The sequence below is a fragment of the Aotus nancymaae genome, unplaced genomic scaffold (genome assembly GCF_030222135.1).
Source record: "Aotus nancymaae isolate 86718 unplaced genomic scaffold, 86718_ANA_hifiasm-v0.15.2.pri h1tg000014l, whole genome shotgun sequence".
In the NCBI taxonomy this organism is placed as follows: Eukaryota; Metazoa; Chordata; class Mammalia; order Primates; family Aotidae; genus Aotus; species Aotus nancymaae.
The window spans coordinates 33,055,394-33,078,118 of NW_026988425.1; the positions used below are offsets into that span (position 1 = coordinate 33,055,394).

A 22,725-nucleotide genomic window follows, 5' to 3' on the forward strand; every position below is an offset into this window, starting at 1 on the left:
ACTGCTTTTTAACAATTACATTTTATATATATTCATTCATTTAATTCTCATACCAACCACACAAAATTTCTCATATTTATAGATGAAGAAATTGAAGCACAAAGAAGTTACACAAGGTTATACAGTTGATAGCTGGCTAAGCTGGGGTTTGAATCTGAACAGTCTGGTTCCAGAGGCCACAATCATCTTCTTTCTTTTTTTTTTTTTTTGAGACAGAGTCTCACTCTGTTGCCCAGCCTGGAGTGCAGAGGTGTGATCTTGGCTCATTGCAATCTTTGCCTCCCGGGTTCAAGTGAATCTCCTGCCTCAGCCTCCAGAGTTGCTGAGACTACAGGTGTGTGTCACCATGCCCAGCTAATTTTTGTATTTTTAGTAGAGACAGGATTTCACCATGTTGGCCAGGATGGTCTCAAACTCCTGACCTCAGGTGATCTGCCCACTTTGTCCTCCCAAAGTGCTGGGACTAAAGGCATAGCCACTGTGCCCAGGAGAGAGGCTACAATCTTAATGAACTACCATGACATACTAATAGGACTATTTATTACTTAAGAATGAGAAAGCGAGCCATGGGACCAGGGAAGATTTTATACAATTGTAGGGGACACTTACCTGAATGCATTACTATCTTAAAGGAAGACAGTAGCCAGTCAATAGGAAGAAAGAATAATATAAATGAATGAGAAAATGAGGGGTACCTTTTGAGCCATATGGTCAAGAAGTGTGAAGAAACTCTAAGGATGAGTTGCCATCATGCACAGACCACTGCATGACCACTCTAGCCACCTGATCTGCAGACAACCTGACTTTGAATGCATTTGTGAGTCCTATGTGATGACAGAAGCGTGAAGAAAAATCTCCCCACCTAATCAAAGTGGGACTGACTAGAACTAGAGGAGCAATTTCTTTGGAAGCAAGAACAGCAATGGACACAAACCATTGCTATTCTTATTTTATATAAAGTTGCAGAGAAAAAAGAGGAAAAGTAACCTAAATCATTTATGAGTGTTCTGTAACTTTGATACCCAACTGAACAAGGAGAGTGCTGGAAGGGAATATTAAAGATAGATCTCATTCATGAAGGCAGATGCAAAAGTCCTAAGTGAAATATTAGCAAGCAGAACTCTACAGTGCATACAATATATGTACAAATTTATACCACATTAAGTAAGCTTTATCAAAGGAATGCCAGTACAGTTCAATAACAGAAAATCTATTCATGAAATAACCAACTCTTTTAGGATATTAACAGAGAAAGACTATATGATCATCTCAGTAGATGCAAAAAAAAAAAAATTGGACAGATTCAACACTCATTTATAATAAGGTAATAAGTCAGAAATAGAAGAGAACTTTTTTCGCTGATAAGGATCATCTGAAGCATTCTTATCAAAGTCAGGAGGAAGGCATACATGTCCCTTATTGCCTATCGTGATCTATTCAATTCAGCACTCTGTTAGAGGCCCAAAGCAATGCAATGAATTCAAAAAACAAAAAGTAAAACATCTGGAAAGAAGACAAAAATTTTCTTACCACTGAAACAAAAATTCAAAAAATTCTACAGACAAACTTATAACTAATAATAGAGTTCAGCAAGGTTGCTGGATATAAAATTAAAACACAAAAATCAATAGCATTCCTATATATCTCTAAGAAAAACATAATTCTTAAAGAATCCCAAAGACCTGAATAGAGAGATATACTGTTTCATACCTTGGCTATTCCGGCTCTTTTTTGGTTCCATATAAATTTTAAAATAGTTTTTTTCTAGTTCTGTGAAGAATCTAAATGGTAGTTTAATAAGAATAGCATTGAATCTGTGAATTGCTTTGGGCCGTATGGCCATTTTAATGATATTGATGCTTCTTTACCATGAGTATGAAATGTTTTTCCATTTTTTTGTGTCAACTCTGATTTCTTTGAGCAGTGTTTTGTAGTTCTTGTAGAGATCTTTAACCTCCCTAGTTAGCTGTGTGTACTCAAACCCAGAAAAACCCACTGTTTTAAAGGTATCAATCCTCACATAAATAATATATAAATTGATTACAATTCCAATAGGGATTTTCTTGGAGTTTTATAAGTTGACCCTAAAATTTAATAAATAAGCAAAGGCCTGGAATAGACAAGAAGATCTTTAAGAGAAAGAACTAGATAAGAAATTTTAACACTAAAACATATATAAAGCTGCAAAAATTAGAGAACTAGATCAATGCAACAGAATAGGAGCCAGGAAACATGTCCACACCTATAAGCAAATTGGATAAATGCTGATGAAAGAACTTCCAGATGGTGGAACACAGGGAAGTTCTTGGAGGGTGGAGCACCCAGAGAGGGCATGGAAGCTCTGTCACCTTTCCACATGCCTTGCCCTATGCATCTCATCATCTGATTCCTTTGTAACATTCTTTATAATAAGCCAGTAAATAGCACTGTGCCATACCTGGGAAGGAGGAAAGACATACAGAAGCATCAAGCACAGAGCCTGTCATCCAGGAGTTTATAGTCTGGCAAAGGAGATAAGACGTGCACACAAATACTATAATTAAAATTACGAGTTGGCAAATAATCAGAGGCAGATGAAGATGGAATTCAACCATTTTGACAATGGAATTCTGTGCTTTAGAAACCAAGTTAATAAGATTTTAATGACTACAATTCCTAAAAAGTTGGGTCTTTTTACAGATGTGCTTACAAAACTAGATGGAAAAAGGAAAACAAAAGAAAATCATCACTTATCACACTTAGAGTTCTCTCAGATAGGACACAGTGAGTTTGTTATTTGAGATACAGTCCCTTTGACTCTCTGATAGTGGTAAAGCATCACACAGCAGCCCCAGAGAAGCCACAATGAACAACATCTTTTCACATGCAAGTGCAGGAACAAGAGGAAAGAAAACCAATTCCACCCAGAGGTACAGACAAAGAAAAGCAGCCTCCCAAGGAGCCTGCATTATAAGTGACCACGGAGAGCATCCCTCTGTCAGAAAGGCAGGTGAGTTCTTAGCTTAGTCCTGGACCTCCTATTTAATGCAGCACAGTGGTGATGTTTAACAGACTCTGGCTGTGGTGACAAGCCTGGGATCTCCTGGAGGAAATCCAATTGAAAAGCAGCCAAGAGAAACAACAAGCTAGAAGCAGATGTTCCAGCTACTAAGATGCGCACACATTTAACCTGAATTACATGTAGTTGGAGTGGATGAGAGGATTCATTTCTAAGTACTGTCTACAGATTTCACCTCTTTCCCCATACAGACATTATCAAGTACAGTCATAGCCATCCACATTAGTTCTGTCAAATTCTCAGCAATTTCTTTAAAATATTAAAATAGTAACAGCTTTAAAAGTGCCAACAAGGAGCGGGTGTCGTATTTAATAAATGTGGTCGGAATAGTTGATTATTCCTAAGGAAATTGGATTCCTACTTTATACCTCACACAAAAATAAATTTAGGTGGGTTAAACTCTCTATGTGAAAATCAAAATTTTAAAACTTTTAGAAGAAAATATGGGATCATATCTATATACGGGATAGAAAAGTATTTTAGTTAAGACACCAAAAGCACAAACTTTAAAAGGAAAAGAGACAAAATTCATTATATTAAAAATTTAACCTTTCTTTTTTGAGATATGTTCTCACTCTGTTGCCCGGGCTGGAGTGCAGTGGCAGTGTCTAGCCTAAACCTCCTGGGCACAAGTAATCCTCCTGTCATAGCCCCCATAATAGCTGGGACTACAGGCGCCCACCGCTACCACCATGCCTGGCTAAGTTTTGTATTTTTTGTAGAGATAGAGTTTCACCATGTTGACCAGGCTGGTCTCAAAATCCTGGGCACAAGTGATTTCCTGCCTCCCAAAGTGTAATATTTCTACTTAATATGAGTTCTGCTTAATGTAAATAAGTCGTTAACATAATTTTTTTTTTTTTTTTGAGACAGAGTTTCACTCTTGTTGCCCGGCCTGGAGTGTAATGGCACAATCTCAGTTCACTACAACTTCTGCCTCCTGGGTTCAAGTGATTCTCCTGCCTCATCCTCCTGAGTAGCTAGGATTATAGGTATGCACCACCATGCCCAGTTAATTTTTTTGTATTTTTAGTAGAGACGGGGTTTCTCCATGTTGGTCAGACTGGTCTTGAACTCCCGACCTCAGGTGATCCAGCTGCCTCAGCCTCCTAAAGTGCTGGGATTACAGATATGAGAAAGACAAGCCAAAGACTAGAACAGGGACTTGCAACATTTTTGGTTCATAGTGCCCTTTGTGTTTGGGTAATTTTTCATGGTGCCTCTAGGCAAAATAAAACATTGAACAGTTCCATTCATTAAATAATTAGCTACCAACTTAATAAGGATTTATGGTCCAACAACTTAGTAGCCATCTGAAAAAAATAATACACATAAATTGAAAAACAAAGTAGTACTTTTGTTTGATTTTCAATTAAGTTACACTCATGCGATGTGTGTATGTATCAGATACTGTACAACTTTTCAAACCTTGGAATGAGACTAGATACCACATTTCCAGTTTCACATTGATTTTCAGGTGGTACTTGATTTTTTAATCACAGCAACCACTGAAAAACCAGTTTCACAAACATAGAATGTCATTAAAAAGAATGCAGTGTGACCTAACCTTGAACTACCTCGAGCTAGCAGTAGACACATGGTCCAAGAAATGTTAACTCTTGCTGTTTCCCTTTAACATTTTGTTGTTTCCCTGGAAAATATAAAATATTCAATGTCACCCTATGAGTTCATGGGTTTATTCCCACAATGTGCACAGACTATACGACCCAGGAATTTTACTTTTAGGTATACAAATTAAAGAAGCCCAAATATTGAAGTAATAAGGGAATTATTATAAGATACTCATTACAGAATTGCAGAAAGATTTATAGTTGCAAAATAGTAGAATGTATAAATAAATCATGATATATTAATGTAATAGAATAGTACACAACCCTTAAGATAAATATATGAGAGGCTGGGCATGGTGGCTCACGCTCGTAATTCCAGCACTTTGGGAGGCCGAGGTGGGCGGATGACTTGAGGTCAGGAGTTTGAGACCAGCCTGGCCAACATGGTGAAACTCTGTCTCTACTAAAAATACAAAAATTAGCTGGGTGTGATGGTACATGCCTGTAATCTCAGCTACTTTTGGAGGCTGAGGCAAGAGATCACTTGAACCTGGAGGCAGAGGTTTCAGTAAGCTGAGATCACGCCATTGCACTCCAGCCTGGGCGACAGAAAAAAAAGTACTAAGGCTACTTTAATCAATGTGGATTTATCTCAAAAGCATAATGTTGAGGGAAAAAAAGACAAAGAATGATATAATGCATATGATGCTATATGTAGAAAGATTAAATGCCTGAGAAACAATTCTATATAATGTGTATGCTATACGTATTTAACCACATACATGGTAAAAGTATTTAACCACATACAAGAGAATAATAAATACTAGTTTCATGACCCTAGTTAACTCTGGGAAAAAAGTGAAGAAAGTGGAGATGGGATTTTTTTTTTTTTTTTGTCTTTAAAAGTAAAGACTGAAACAAAGGGATTTTTTTTTTTTTTTGTCTTTAAAAGTAAAGACTGAAACAAACAACAAAATGGTAAGAGCAATAAAGCTGAGTGGTATGAGGGAATTTGTTGCTACATTCTCTGTTTTGCTAGTATGTTTGAAATGTTTCTCAGTAAAACTAAAATAACACAGTAATTAAAAAAATGATTGCTACTACCTATTTGTAACCCATTTACTATGGAAATCAATTTGGTAATAAGTTAATATTATCTGATAATTTGGTGTCAGTTAATTATAATATTTATGCTCTTTGAATCTAGAAATTTCACATAGAAATTAAAACTAAGGAGACTATTTTTTGCACGGGTCCTCAAATGCTCATCAGAAGAACAGCAATAAGGAATCATAATAGTACCCTATTGTGATAAGTGAAAATATATGTGTACATATACAATGTGCATAAATGCATCCATATGCACACAGCTATATACATCTATGATTAGAAAAAAATGCTTTGGAAGGAAAGCAAAGTAGCAAAAGTACATGTGTTGGGGGTGACAATTTTTCATGTTTCAGTAATGTGTTTAACTGACTTTTACAGTGTTGAAAGTTTTACCTTAAATAAAATAAAAATCCGTCACTGAATTATTCAGTGTTTCAGGAAGCCTTCCAATGTTATATTTAGCAATGGTGTGTCCTGTGTGAATAATAGCATTTTATCATTTATGTTTACGAATCTTGCTGTCTTTCTTCTTTGCCAGAGTAAGAGTCGCCCTCACTCAAACAAACAATGTGGCTGAAGTTCAGGTGAGCATGTGAGCATTGTGATCTTTCCCAGCAAGGCTTAGTAATCAGAGTGACATTTACCTAGGTAGGTGGAAGTGCTGCTGAAGGCTTAGGCTGTAACAAAACCAAATGTCTGATTCACATCTGGTAAGAATGTCCAATTTCCTAGCTGACTTCAGATGTCTTTTTATGATTACTGCACACGTCATCCACTTATCTCTTGATACCTGCTGCTCTGAAATATTGTGTGTGTGATGCAAAGGGTCCATTCTATCTTGAAGTAGAAGAGAGTGGAGGATGTTCTCTTGTTTCTTTCAGGAGTCCCTGTCATCAGCATTGGCTGTTTCATTCTATGGTGTCTTGGGGCAAATGACTTAGAGTTAAACTTGTACTTCATAGAAAGATGAGAACACAGGGGATGACAAATTGACAAAGTATTTATGACTATAGTCACAATGACTTCATTTTCCTCCCATTGCTCCTCAGGGGAAGTTTTTCTCACCCTGTTATTTTCTGCTTAAATTGCCTTTTCCCAGCCCTGCACCCTGGGCAGTGGTGGGCAGTATGTTTGGAAATACTAGAGGCAGCAGTAGGAATGGCAGGACTGACTCTCCTATCAGCATCACTCATGGCTGCTGCCACAGACTGCACCTTTGACCTTGACAGATTTTCAGGGGGTTAGTTAGCATTGTTAAATTGTCACACAATTTAGAATGAACATTTTATTCTTATGAATTCTAAAAGCTAAACTTGGTTTTCTATGCTGAAAGAGGGAAAGAAAGAAGTTGATAATACAAAAATTGTTCATAAGGTTGATGGTGCACAGCTCTCAGGGGTGGGAAAGCCAGCGAGCAGGTGATGCAGAGACCAGGTATGTGAGAGGGAAGCCTGTTGTGGAGTGGACCATGGTCTTCCGGTCCATTCACTGCTTCACTTTTCTTCCCTTTTGCTCTGTCACCAATTCTGGCACATCACTCTGTAGCTGGCCTAGTTTTGCAGGTTGCAGTTACAGGCTAGAGGCAAGAAGTTTCAGAACAGACCTAGACATGACCCAAAGGAGAGAGAGAGGTGGAGGCCCCCTAAGTGAGTGATACAGCCCCAAGTATTCAACAAGTCCTGACCTCTGCCTTCACAGGCTTTGGGAAAGTTCATCCAGCACTGCAGCGGAGCGATTCCATGCTCCTCAAATGTCCACGTGCCCCTCCATGATTGTTAGCCTCCCTTTGCAGTTAGATGGTACCCATGTGACTAAGACCAACCAATGAGATGTGCGTGGAAGTGACTAGCAGCATTTCCAGGCCAAGGCTATCAACAGAGCCAGGCTGCCTCTTTCATCTCTTTCTTTCCTTACGGGGCAAGCTGGAAGTCATGTGTTTTGGATGTCTTATATAGGAAATGAAGCAGAGCCTTCCAACCTGCTTCAGACATACAATGAGTTAACAATCAACCTGCATTGTGTTGAATTACTAAGATTTCCATTTTTTTGTTCCTGTGCAGAACTTACCCCATCCTGACTAATACTTGGCAGCAAGTGAACTTCTCCAGTGCTTGATTTTGTGAGAGAAAGCTACTCCCCGGCTATAGTATAAAAATGGATAAATAGGAGATGGAGTAAGAACACTGGGTCAGGAATCAGAAGAGCTAGTTATGGTTTGAATTTGGCCATGATTTATGGTACATGTTTGAGCAGTTACCTGCTTTTGTGGTCCTCAGGTCCTCAACCAGAGACGTGGTTGTTGTTAATGCTTTTTGTTTGACACGTAACAAAACCTTTTACTGGCCTTTTATAGAGCGGATAAAAACCTTTATGAAAGTTTTTATCAAAGTTTTTATCAGCTCTATAAAAGGCTAGTATATAGAGCTGATAAAAGAAAAGCTGCCTCTTTTCAAACCATGCCCCTGCATGCTCACTGTCCACAGAGGCCCCTGGCCGTCTCGGTGGATCTGCACGAGCACAGAGCACAAAGCAAATCACTGGGTTAATCGCCTCTGCAGCTGGCTCTGAGGCTGGCATGGCTTCATAATGAGAGCAGCTGTTTCTCACCCGTCCCGCAGGTCACACTGCACTCTGTCCAGCGGCCGTACTGCCAGAAGAACATCTGCTGCTCAACATCATTGTCAAGGCCGTCTTTCTGGATTGTGTACTCATACTTGATGCCAGGGTTAGTCACCTGGAATAGGAGCTAAAAGGCAAGAGAGGGGTCATGTTAAACTGTCATGACTTTATACCGTAAACCAGTCACGTAAAAAGACCACGCAATGTCAGTCATCTAAAACTGGTTACAGGAGCATCCACTGGAACAAATGCCATTAAATAGATCTCTGCCTATGTCTATGCCTAGGTCTATATCTGTGTCTGTGTCTAAGTTCATATCTATATACCTGCCTCTACCTCTATAGCTATATATTCTCCATTCAATTATTTGTTAGCTGGATTCCATGGGATTTTCAGTTCTCATAAATAGGGAGATGAAATCATATGGGAAGTACTCTGTGGAAATGGCAACAAGTGTCTTTTCCAACAATAGGCTGACAGGTCACTTTGTGCCCTTATGTACTTCCCAGCTTGGTGAATATAGGTAAGTGCTATAGTTTGCCCATATACAAAGTGAGGGTAATAAATAGTGCCTATTTGTAGGATTGTTGTGAGGTTAAATGAGTAAACACATGTAAAGTGGTTAGAACAGTGTCTGACGTGGTAGTTAGCACTCAGCGAATGTTAAATGGTAAGCAATATGTACCGGTCGTACACTAGTTAAACCAGTTCCCAAAACACAGGATACATGACCTTGTCCCCATTGCTGACTCGTAAAGAGTGCTTTTGAGCTTATTTCTATTTTACTAGTGAACAGGCACCATCTGCCTGTTTGGTCTATCTTTATTCTGTGAAGAAACACTGAACATCTGCTTATTAAAAATAATAACTTGTTCACAAAGAATAAATATGTGGGTCAGAGTCTGCTCTGGGCTCTCAGCTCTGAAATGCTGTGAGTCCCCTGAAGTCCCACTCTCATTCCCACTTTTGCACTCTTTGTTTCTGTTTCTTAATTCCTTTGGCACCAACTGGTTTGGGGTCTCCATGACAGCTGGTCTCGGCAAGTACCTTTAACAAATAGTAGTTCTGAGATAAAAATGGTCATGGGCTTTAGCTTAGGTATGCTGCTCTTGGGATCTTCCCCTTACTTCCCTCTCGTGCAGGCAATCTACTTATCACATGTTGACACTGAATTCACCTTAAACATAGAGGCATTGGCTTGGTTGCTCCCTGGGACTGGGGATTCTCATGTGTAAATCCTTGCCTGTGTCAGAAGCAAAGTCTCCTGACACTCACGGATGACAGCTGCCATGCTTGACCTTCGGCTTCTGTGAGTCTTCTGATATCTGGCTCAGAAAGGATGTCTCTCTAACTTTAGACTGTGGCTGGATCTAACTCCTTGGCCATCTGTCATCCTCAACCTGCCTTGCTGCTATCGGTATAATCATTCCTCTCTTTTCCTACAGTTCTGTGCCTAATGTGAAAGACTAATTTCTTGTGCTTTTGAAGAGCACATACTGTATTCTAACTCCTCCTTCCAGCAAGAATTTCACAAAGCCAAATGCTTTGCCTGAGGACAACATACAGTGACATGTCAGTTTATCCCCACTGCTGGAAAGCTACTTAGAAACCCATGCCACAGTGACAGTAGACTTGAGGAACTCAAACCTCCCAGTGGGTGGTTTTAGGGCACCTTGCATTTTGTTATGGGGGTTTCAGCAATATCTAGGCAATAAAGGAGTAACAGCACAAACTTATAATATCTCATTCCCCTCCCTGCTCCTTGTTAAAAGAAGTTTTTTAAAGATTCTTTCTTAATGTCCCCTAGCAAATACCTTGGGGAAAAATGAGAAAGATTCTAACTAGCACACATGTCAGCAGTTTCCCTCCTTTCTGCATTACCTGGATCCACACAGACTCATTGGTGGGACCTGTGGCCATCAGCTTTTCCAGGTCTCCTTTCCTGTCATACTGAAAGATGGTTCCTGCCAGCTTGTAGTTTCCATTCCACTGGATAGCAAACCCTCCATTGAGGTAATATTTTTCAGGGTCTTCACTCCTGATGGCCAGGAAGTTTCCAGCTCCCTCGATTTCCACCACTCTTATGTCCCTTGCTCCTTTTGGAATGAGCCCAATGTCAACATAACCTAAGGAGAGGAGACACAATCATTAAAGAGGCACGCCAACTTCTCAGCTGAATGCAAGCTATTTCTGACCCATTGTTCATCCTCTTCCCAGCCTCCCCATCATCTGGTGCCCTTGTTGGGTGGCCACTGGGATTGGCAGAAGCACTAATTATAGGGGATTTTAGAGAACTTGGACAGGAACAGAATTCTCAGGAGTTTTATGACTCAATATGCGCCCAGTTTTGTAAGGAATGTGAAATAAGCGCAGATTGGATTCTGGAGATTTTGTGGTTAATCTAGCATTTATTTTTCTGTGATTTTATGTTGATAGTTCAAAACCCTAAAGCTCCTACCTGGCCTCCTGCTAGTATTTCTGCCTCCCCATTTATTGCTTCTATTAAATTAGACTTCCTAAACATTGCATTGGATACATACTTTTCCTCTCCCCCCTTGCCAGCAGGTTAAAGACTGACTCTAGGAAGTAACGTAATCCTAGCTTCCATTCATTAGGAAAATCTGGGAGAGAATCTCTGATTGTTTGCCACCTGGCTATCTTGAATACAGCCTGTGATGAGGAACTCAACTCTGAGCACAGCCTTTTATACTGTTGGATAATTCTCTTCATTAGAAAGTTTTCTTTCTGATTTTTTCTTTTATATATTGCTGAAATAAGAATTTATAATTTATTCTCATGTGTTCTAATTCAGCCTTCTCAAAAAGCATATGTTGACATTTATTTGAAGATAACAATCAACTCTAGCCACAGTCTTATTCTTGTTTAATGGTTGTTATGGTAAGAGGCATACTGGTGAAAAAAGGAATGAACACTTTAGTGGTTGCTAGTGTTTGCCAGGCTCTATGCTAAACATTTAATGCGTTCATCTTATTTATGCTTCTTGAGAACCATTATCTCATAAAATGGAAAGAACATGGACTTGCAGGATGGCATTGTGGAAGGAGTTCTGGGGCAATGGAAGTTGAAAGACTTGCATTCTAGTCTCTGCATTTCTACAAATCAGCTCTGTGCTTTCATTGATTCATCTAACTTCTTTGAATCTCATTGCACAGAAGGGGATTGAATGATGATGTCTGAGGTCCCTCTCAGTTCTAATGGTCAATGATTTTCCTCTTTTGTAAGCTAACCATTCTTTGTTCCTCAACTTTTTTTTTTTAAATATAAAAAAAAGTTTTAAGATGCTGATGATATTGGTCATTTTTTCACTGGATACACCCAAGGTGCTTCATCTTCCTCTGGCGCTAAAGAAGTATGGGGTCTTGGAGGTCAAATCCTGCCCTATCCAGTAAGAATAATTTGCTCTGAAACTGGATACAGATCACAACCTCAGCCTCAGTTTTCAAATTGGCAGCTCTCATCCAGAGGAACAAAAATGTGGTTTGCCTGGTATTTAATTAAATTCCATTTGGCTCTCACATACTTGCCTAGAACAGCTGATTGAAACCACTAATGTAAACCACCTCAGGGAAGATATTGATCACATGTAATTGAGACTAATGTTTTTTTAAAGTAAGTGCCCTCTGAGTATTGCTATCTGCAGACATTTTCTTACTTAGGATGCTGCATGCCTTCTCATAGCAGAGCTCATGCAGGAAAATCAACTGGTATGAAATATTGTGTCTACCACCTTGTTCCTTTCTTAAAAAAAATGAAAACATAAACAGAGAAAAACAATAAACAACAGAGTTCACTTTTTATTCTTCCACTTAAGAGAGAAAATCCAAAATTAGAAATATTTATTATGGGTAGATTGAAAGAGGCATACTTAATTTAAAATAAAAGCTCTCAGTGAATGTAAGCACTGCTTCTGAATTGTTTGTAGATAAAAGAAGGATTGGTAAGAATAGTTGCAAAGTACAAGTGATCTTTGAACAACACAGGGTCAGGGCACCAAGCTCCTATGCAAGTAAAAAAAAAAACCTGTGTGCAATTTTTGACTATACCCAAACTTATCTACTAATAGCCTACTGTTGGTCAGAAGCCCTACAATTAACACAAACAGTCCACTGATACATAATTTTTGTGTTATATGCATTGTATACTGTATCCTTATGATAAAGTAAGCTAGAGAAAATAAAACGTTAAGGAATTCATAATGAAAATGTATTTAGCATTCATTAAGTGGAAGTGGATGATCATAAAGACCTTTATCTTTGTCTTCATGTTGAGTAGGCTGAGGAGGAAAACGAAGAGGAAGGGTTGATTTTTCTCTCAGGTAGCAGAGGTGGAGACGGAGGAAGAGAGGTAGACACACTCTGAAACTTTGCAGAAATTCATTGTAATTTGCCTAACATTTCGCTTTTTCATTTCTCTAAAAGTATATTCTATATGGTACCAATCCTTCTTCCACCATTTGCTTTAGTTTCAGTGCCTGTACTGTAGAAGAGTCTATGTCATAAAATAAATTGAAAGTAATCTTCAGTAATCAGAACCCTTCTGCTAGACTGTCCAATGTCTGTTTGTTTTCCAGCACTGTTTCTTCTCCATCTTCTTTCCAGGACCATCATCTGGTCCTGGTTCGGAAGAACGCTTTCATCAACTCGTCCTCTGTTAATTCCCCTGGTGTCTAACAACTCTAGAATTTCTCCAAAATCCATGTCTTGAAACTCTTCACTCCCACATTTTTCACATATTCACAACCTCTTTCACGATTTCCTTGATTGTCTCTGTCATAAGTCCTGTGCACAACGTTGGGACACAGTTTTCTCCAGCAGAAATTGGGCTTGAGGCTTTCTTGGTGTTTTCTATGACAATAGCATCTTCAACGTTGTAATCCTTCCAGACTTTTATGATGTTTTCTATGAGAGTTCTCTTTCACAATGTTGACACTCCTTTCCATAGAGTATTGTGTGTAATGAGCCTAAAAGATCCTTATGACCCTCTGATCTAGAGGCTGAATTAGAGACATTGTGTTTAGGGGCAAGTAAACCACTTTGATGCCTTTGGTGTTGAACTCATGGAGTTCTTAGTGGCCACGGGCATTGTTCAATATCAAAAGAACTTCAAAAGGCAGTCCCTTACTGGCAAGGTACTTCCTGATTTCACGGACAAAGTATCAGAGCATCCAATTTGGAAGAAGTCCAGGCCTTCTCCTTGTACAACCGAAAGGCTGGCAGCTTGTGTTTATCTTTTCCCTTCAAGGCTGTTAGGTTAGCTCCTTTATAGATAAGGGTAGCCTGATCACGAACCTGACTGCATTTGCACAAAACCATAGAGGTAGGCTATTCCTTCCTGCCTTAAATCCTGCCTTAAAAATTACTAATTTACTAATCCTAAATTAGTAAAGAAGATAAATTCATTTATCTTCTTTACTAATAAATGTTCTTTTTACCATTTTTTTCCCACAATAGGACACTTTCATCCACATTAAAAATCTGTTTAGGCAGACATCCTTTCTCTTCATGGATTTTCTTAATGGCATCTGGAGACTCATCTGCTGCCTCTTGCAGAGACTGCTTCTCCTGTTATCTTGACATTTTTAAAAGCAAACCTGTTTCAAAAATTATCAAATCATATATCCAAAGGATTATAAATCATTCTACTATAAGGACACATGCACACGAATGTTCATTGCAGCACAGTTTACAATAGCAAAGACCTGGAACCAACCCAAATGCCCATCGATGATAGACTGGACAGGAAAAATGTGGCACATATACACCATGGAATATTATGCAGCCATTAAAAATGAGGAGTTCGCGTCCTTTGTAGGGACATGGATGAACCTGGAAACCATCATTCTCAGCAAACCGACACAAGAACACAAAACCAAACACCACATGTTCTCACTCATAGGAGGGTGTTGAACAAGGAGAACACATGGACACAGGGAGGGGAGCACTATACACGGGGGTCTGTTGCGGGGGAGTGGGGGGGACAGCGGGGGGGGGAGTTGGGGAGGGATAGCATGGGGAGAAATGCCAGATATGGGTGAGGGGGAGGGAGGCAGCAAATCACACTGCCATGAATGCACCTATGCAACAACTTTGCATGTTTTTCACATGTACCCCAAAACCTAAAATGCAATAAAAAAAAAAATTATCAAATCATACTTTGCAGGTATTAACATCTCCAGCTTTAGGTCCCTCTCCTTCCTTTTGCTTTAAGTTGTCATATAATGACTTTGCTTTATGTTGAATCTTATCAGAGTCTACAGATATGTTATGCCTTTCTGTATCAGTCCTGCACTCACGTGAAAGCTGTATGAAAGATAAGTTTCACAAAAAGTGCAAGGCTTTTGTACCTGCTGGCATAGCTGTAGTGATGACTTTACAAATTTCCTTTTCTTTATTTTATAATGATACTTACACTAGATTCAGTTATCTTGAAATAGCAGACAGCTATAGCTGCAGACCTGAATCTGTGGTACATATCAAGCAATTCAACTTTTTCCTATAATGTCATGACTTTTCTCTATAATGTCATGACTTTTCTCTGCTTCTTAGAGCATTTCCAGCATCACTAGTGACACTTTGTATGAATCCCATGGTGTTACTTAAGGTTTATGGTATTGTACTAAACACAATGACAAATATCCAAGATCACTTTTTACTGTAATATGCAATTACTGTACAAATGAACTACTCACATGGAGATGATTAGCATTACACAGTGTTTTAAGCATATATTTGCAACACTTGAGCTCACCACAATAGCAATAGGAGGTGGCTCTGAAATTATTATGGTAGTACAGTATTAACACAGTCACTTTTATGCAGTTATGACTTAATACTGATCTTTGACTTGTTTACATTTCTCTCAATTTCAAATCGTGCCATGTATGGTCTGTAGGTGTTTGTGTGCATAAATTTTAATACATTTTAACATTTTATAATATATTTGTGGATATATTATGGTAGTAAATGATAAAAGAGACTAGTATCTACATATATTTTATGCATTCATGACATACCTTTTTCTTAATTTTTCTGATATGTCTAGGCTACACAGTTCATCTGTGAGTTTTCTCAAATTGTCACAAATCTCCAAAAGTTTTTTCAATATATTTATTGAAAAACATCTTCATACTAAGTGGACTCATTCAGTTTGACCCCATGTTGTTCAAGGGTCAACTGTATTAAGAATGATGAGCACATTTGTTCAGCAAATCAAGTTCCTCGCATCTTCCCCAGTGTAAGCATTAGCCACTTGCACCAATGTTAGGGGAAGTGGAGAAACATAATTCTGACCTCAAGAAAGAAGTCTCTGGGTCCAAGGAGACCAGCTGGGGAAACTATCTCATCACTATCTCAGTCTTGAGCACCTTGAACTAAAAGAATACTCAGGATGCCTGTAATCCCAGCACTTTGGGAGGCTGAGGTGGGTGGATCATGAGGTCAGGAGTTTGAGACCAGCTTGGCCAACATGGTGAAGCCTCACCTCTACTAAAAGAAATACAAAAATTAGCCAGGCATTGTGGCACACACCTGTAATCCCAGCTACTAGAGAGGCTGAGGCAGGAGAGTTGCTTGAACCTGGGAGGCAGAGGTTGTAGTGAGCCAAGATTATGCCATTGTACTCCAGCCTGGGCCACAGAGCAAGACTCTGTCTTGACAACACCAAAAAAGAATACTCAGGATGTTTGAGGATGGGGCAAAAAAAGGGCTCTCATTTCTGAGACATTGTGATAAGAGACATCACGCATTGTTGGTGCTAACACACATCTTATCCAACTGTTCTTTGTGGTCTACAAAAACGGACTTTACTCGCTCACTAGCATATTTGGTCTCCAGTCTTTCACATTTCTAATAAAAGTGTGCTCATAAAGAGGTTATGCCATTAACCCTGGGTGATTTATCTACAATGACCAGCTTGTCTTTTTAAAGGTTCATGCTGTCTATTTGAGACAATGCTCACTGCAGGCCAATATCTCACGATTTATGTGTGGAGGCTCCTGGGAAAGGCTGGTCCATGTCTGTTCTCAGGCTTGAGAGCAGTGACACATAGGTGTCTGGTTCAGATACAAACCAGTGTTTGACAGGCTTACAAACCACAGAGTGAGGAAGAAATATATAAAAATAACAGTACCTGGTAGACGTTTTGAGAGGTTGAACTGCCTTGCCTTAGATTTAGATTCTTAGTCTCAGTTATCTCAAAAGAGGATGGTGAGGGAATTGGAACTTTGTAACACACTGTGAGCAATCATAACCCTCTTGTTAGAAGCCGGTGGAAAGGAATTGTAGGGAAGGGACATGGGAGAAAGAGAACTGAAAGCACAAAGGCACAGGGAGATGTCCAATGCTCTCAGTGGTGGGCATGTGGCCAGAGGTACTGAGATCTTGGAGGCAGGGGTGAAGGTGAGAGGGGAGAAGAAGACATTTATAACCCATTTTCTCATTCCTAAGAGATCAGGGCAGTGGAAAGAACCCAGAATTAGAGTTGGATTTCCTAAGGGATTAAAAGGTTAAGTGGAAGAGACTTGGGGACAACAAATCCGGTTTTCAATCTAGTTATCATAATATTAGAAGAACAGCACATCAGATGCCAAGATAAAATTAAAGAAAATTAAATAAAGCAGGCTGAAATTTTAAGTGTGACTTTTTGTAAGTCAAGTAAATAAAGCCACATCTAAATCATGAAAGATATTTACAAAACACCTTTGTAAAGGTTATAAAAACATTGGCTATCACAGAGTGTTTAATCATAAGCTTAAGACATACTTGATTATTATTCACATTCCTAATAAGTAATCCAGAGAATAGTTTTCATCCATCATAAAGCTATCAATCGAAGACATGAAATACAATCTTCCAGTGATAATTCTAATGGGCAGGACAAGCATTACATTTCACAATTTAACCTTAGTAATCCAATAGTCAAAGATGAAAAAATAAGGATGGAAATTAAATTTAGATTGTTTGCTATTATGATCACTAGGGAACAACAGGTCACGTAATTTTCTTTTTTTTTAATGAAAGAAAGAAAGAAAGAGAAAGAGAAAGGGGGAGAGAGAACAGGAGTCTTGCTCTGTTGCCCAGGCTGGAATGCAATCTAAAAATAGGTATTAAAAACCTCTTTTATGCTGATAATTGTGCTTAACAGAGGAGACAGGAAGGAATAAGGGAAGAAAATAACAAACAAACAAACAAACTAATATTTCATTTAAGTCTGTGAAATGCTATGCAAATGCTGAAGAGTGATTTACTTCCAATTATGTGGTCACTTTCAAAATAGGTGTAATGTGATACTGAGAAAAATGTATGTTCTGTGGACCTGGGGTGAAGAATTCTATAAATATTCACTGAGTTTACTTGTTCCATGTCTGAGTTCTAATCATAGATGTCCCTGTTAATTTTCTATCTTGTTGATCCATTGAATATTAACAATGTGGTGTCAAAGTCTCCCGCTATTATTGTGCGGGAGTCCAAGTCTCTTTATAAGTCATTAAGAACTTGTCTTATGTATCTAGGTGCTCCTATATCGGGTGCATATATATTTATGAACACTGACTCCTGTTGTTGCATTGATCCTTTTACCATTATGTAATGTCCTTCTTTGTTTCTTTTAGTCTTTGTTACTATTAAAGTCTATTTTGTCAGAGACGAAAGTTACAACTCCTGTTTTTTTGTTTTGTTTTGATTTGTTTTTGCTCTCCATTTGATTGGTAAGTCTTCCGCCAAACCTTTGTTTTGAGTCTTTGTGTGTCCTTGCTTATGAGATGGATCTGGATACAGCATACCGATGGGTTTTGACTTTTTATTCAATTTGCCTGTCTGTGTCTTTGATTGGGGCATTTAAACTATTTAAAATTAGGATTAATATTGATATTTGTGAGTTTAATATTGTCATTTAATGCTAGCTGGCTATTTTGCCCATTAGTTGATATAGATTCTTCATTATGGAGATACTCTTTACCTTTTGGTAAGTTTTTGGGATGACTGATACTGGTTGTTCCTTTCTGTGTGTAATGTTTCTTTCAGCTCTTGTAAAGCAGGCCTGGTGGTGATGAAATTTCTGAGTGCTTGCTTTTTCATGAAAAATTTTATTTTTCCTTCATTTATGAAGCTTAGTTTGGCTGGATATGAGATTCTGGGTTGAAAATTCTTTTCTTTGAGGATATTGAATATTGACCCCCACTCTCTTCTAGTTTGTAAAGTTTCTGCTGAGAGATCTGCTGTGAGTCTGATAGGCTTCCCTTTATGGGTAACCTGACCTTTCTCTCTAGCTGCCCTTAGAATTTTCTCCTTTATTTCAACCCTGGTGAATTTAACGATTATGTGTCTTGGGGTTGCTCTACTTGAGGAATATCTTTGTGGTGTTCTCTGTATTACCTGGAATTGAGTATTGTCCTGCCTTACTAGGTTAGGAAAGTTTTCCTGAAGAATATCCTGAAGAATATTTTCCAGCTTGGATTCATTCTCTTCATGATATTCAGGTACACCTATCAAACGTAAATTAGGTCTTTTCACATAGTCCCATATTTCTTGGAGACTTTACTCATTCCTTTTTACTCTTTCTTCTCTAATCTTGTCTTCTCATTTCATTTCATTAAGTTGGTCTTCGACCTCTGATATCCTTTCTTCTGCTTGATCAATTCGACTGTTAAAACCTGTGCATACTTCGCAGAGTTCTCGTATTGTATTCGTCAGTTCCATTAATTCACTTATATTCCTCTCTAAATTGTCTATTCTCGTTAGGATTTCATCAAACCTTTTTTCAACGTTCTTAGTTTCTTTACGTTGGTTAGAGCATGTTCTTTTAACTCACAGAAGTTTCTTATTATCCACCTTCTGAAGCCTAATTCTGTTACTGGAACACACTCGTTCTCCATCAGGCCTTGTTCCCCTGTTGATGAGGAACTGTGATTCCCTGTAGAGGCAGAGGCATTCTGATTTTGGGTATTCTCAGCCTTCTTATGCTGGTTTCTTCCCATCATTGTAAATTTATCCACCTGTCATCTTTGTAATTACCGACTTTCAAATTAGGTCTCTGAGTGGACATCCACCTTGTTGATTCTCAGAGCCGGAATCTGAGCAACCCACTGCACTGGCTAAAACAGTGGCATTAAGATTCATGGTGCTTTTCTGCCCGGGAATCTCTGGTCTGACTTCCCTCTTGAGTCCCTTTTTCAATCAGCTGAATGGGTGACTCTGCCCTCCCAGAGCTCCAAACATCGACGAGCAGGGGACCCAGTCCCGTTTACTCTGCACCGAGAACCACCGTGCCGAGGCGCTGGCAAAACAGCCACACCAGCCACAAGAGCCGCACGGGCGACCTGTGGGGCTCCTCCACTGGGAATCTCTTGGTCCGTGAGCAAGAAAAATTCATCTGAAAGTGTGGTGTCCTCTCCTTCTCTGTGCTTTCACTGGGAGCTATAATCCTGAGCTGTTAGTAATCAGCCATCTTGGATCTCTCTACCTAGGTCACGTAATTAACTGAAGGACACATCTGATACTCTCAGGGTCCTACTTAGTAACTGCATCCTGGGTAGGAAGGATGTCTAGGAGAGAGATGTTGTTTTTCTAGGATCTAGGAAAACAGGGCTTTACCATCTCTGAAAGTGTTTATCACTTCCTGTCCTGGGCATCACCCCATGTAGCACACACTGCCCCTCTCCCCTCAGGCACGACTGCAATAGTGCATGATGGATTCCCTACTCCCAGCATTTCTATGGAATCCAGAGAATTAACAGTCTGATCGCCCTAGAGTAACCTCAACCCATGACTGGTGGAAAGTGGTGTATATTATCTCAATGTCTTCACCCCTCAGGTGGGGGAAACTCAGAGGTGCAAGCTGTGCCATGGCTCCCATAATATGGTTGACTGTTTCTTAGCTGCCTTCCTTGGGAACTGACTCTTCCTTGGTGTCCACCCTTCAAGGTGGACTCTTCCTGCCCTGAGGAATATCCATAGCCCAAAGCTGCGCAGAGAAGAAACTCTGCAAAAGGTGACTATGGGAGGAGAATAGTAGAGTGTGGGAAGAAGGGGATGCTAGGTGGAGGAGCTGTCTGGAAAGTCATAAGGGAGCAGTGGGTGGGACCCTCTCCCACTTGGGAGCAACTGAGAATAAAAGAGATTTGATGCAACCCTGTCTTGCTTCTCTTTTGACTCTCCCACTTGGGAGCAATTGTGAATAAAAGAGATCTGATGCAACCCTCCCTTGCCTCTCTTTTGACTTTGAATTGAAGGTGTACCCCAATTCTTTTCCTTGTAAATCCATTGCTGGCTTCTGTATCCTCACTACAGAATCTGTCCTTGTGTATGCAGCCTTCTCAGCTAGCTTCTGATCTCCTCTCTCCCCTAGTTCTTGGTCTGTTCCAATGCTATTGGCTTTAACACCATTGGCTTTAGTGCTGGATCCTCTTGTGATGCCTGCTCCCAGAGGGGATCCTCTCCCCCGGATCATGCTTTTACACCTCTTCCTGTGCACAGCCACAGGCCATTTCAGTTCTCTCTCTCACTGTGATGCATCCTGTATTTTCTCAGCAATCAACTCCTTCCCTAAAACTGCCAAGGAGCACTTAACTCCTTTGTGATAAAGGCTACATTCCATTTTGAATACCTTGTAAGTTACAGGCTGTTTTAAAACAAATAAAAACAAAAACTAAGAATCAATCGAACATTTATCTTGCCCCCCTACTTTTGGTCCCATCACTTCAATTATTTATTTGTTTATTACCTGATCCTTCCTTCTGCTTAAACATCTTTCTCACAGTTTGGCAGGAAGAGCCATCTCCCAGGCACACGCCGCAGCGATCCTCTGTGGCATTGGAATCGATCTCATAGTCACAGCCAACAATCTGTGGGGAAGAGAGGTGGAGGATAAATGCTGAGGCAGGAGAGGCCACTCTTGCGTGGATCTGTGACTTCTCCTTTCCCCCTTGGTCCTTTATAAGACTGGGCAGGAGGTACCAGGGCACAAGGACAAATGTTTGTTCCCGTGGCAGCAAGAGGAATATTCAAGCATCCACCAATGGTGGAGGGACTACTTGCTCAGAGGCGAGGGAGGCACACATTGAGTGAGGTCTAATTTCCTGAGTCAGAGGCAGAACTGAACAAAATCTAAGAAAATGATCCAAAAATCTAATTATGAAAACATCTTGGAATTGAAGTTGATATAGCAGCAAGTCTCTTTCAGATGTGTTCTCATCCTGGAAAAGGAGAGCCATGAAGTGTGGGGTGTTCTGTAGGAGTGGATACCAAAGAATCATGACACTTAAATTTAAAGTCATGAACCGTATCTGACCTTCGCCTGGACTTTTCTGTTGCTTGCTTTCTTTCATGACCACAAGGGAAAACTATACCATATTCCTTTTGTGATTTTCTTTCTTGTTTGGGAAGAATTGTGCCCAGATAGTTTTATTTCCTTTTTGATCTTTAAAGATCATTTTCTTTCTAACTGGAAAGCCACCTCAAATCTATTTAAAGGAAGAATGGTTTGAATCAGTTTTTAGAGAGAGATGGGATCTTGCTATTTTGCTCAGGCTGGAGTGCAGTAGCTATTCACAGTCAACAGCCTTGAACTCCCGGCCTCCCACCTCAGCCTTTGAGTTACTGGGACTGCAGGTACCACACCAGGCTTATTTTGAATCTTTAAATACACCCTATACCGGCTAATCGGAGAATGAATGCCCACTAATAGAAAATAGCTTCCTTCTTTAGGTTAACTGTCTTTAATTTCCTTTAGGTCCAAAGACTGTGCTGCTTGACCCAGTTGGGGAAACAAAAAAAGTGCTAAGAGATTTTTTTTTAAAGACACAAAACTTAATTATGCTAATAACAATGGGAAAAAAAGCATTGTGCGAAAAAGATGCCTTCAGTGATTACTAGATTACTAGTAAAATGCCAACCCTTCACAAACAATACATTTGCATCCAGTGTGAGCACCCTCTAATAAGCTGAACTTCACAACCATATTCCCAGTGGCCTTCATTCCTTCACTGATTTGGGATGTGCTAGGAAAATTGACTCTGAGGTATGTTAATTTTAAAGTATTTTCTCTAACCTCTACCAGCAGGGAAACAGATATAAAAAATGTGAAGAATAGGGAAATAGGGGAGGGACAGCAGGGGGTGGGGAGTTGGGGAGAGATAGCATGGGGAGAAATGCCAGATATAGGTAATGGGGAGGAAGGCAGCAAATCACACTGCCATGTGTGTACCTATGCAACAATCTTGCATGTTCTTCACATGTACCCCAAAACCTAAAATGCAATAAAAAAATGTGAAGAATAAAGGAAAGAAAGTCAGAAAAGCAAATATCTGAAGCCCAAGTCTTTCTTCTTGAAAGGGTGGTAATATTTCTAAAG

General features: G+C 39.6%; 1 protein-coding gene across 2 annotated transcripts in view; it reads right to left on the reverse strand.

Annotated features, from left to right (window-relative positions):
* ADAMTS12 (ADAM metallopeptidase with thrombospondin type 1 motif 12) overlaps positions 1-22,725 on the reverse strand; it is a 367,261-nt gene that overhangs the window by 63,371 nt on the left and 281,165 nt on the right. For both annotated transcript variants that reach the window (XM_021671873.2, XM_064375917.1), the window contains exons 14-16: positions 21,097-21,217; positions 10,240-10,484; positions 8,347-8,485 (exon numbers count right to left, since the gene is read on the reverse strand). In XM_021671873.2, coding sequence (XP_021527548.2) covers positions 8,347-8,485; positions 10,240-10,484; positions 21,097-21,217 — 505 coding nt within the window. The remainder of the gene's footprint in view (positions 1-8,346; positions 8,486-10,239; positions 10,485-21,096; positions 21,218-22,725) is intronic.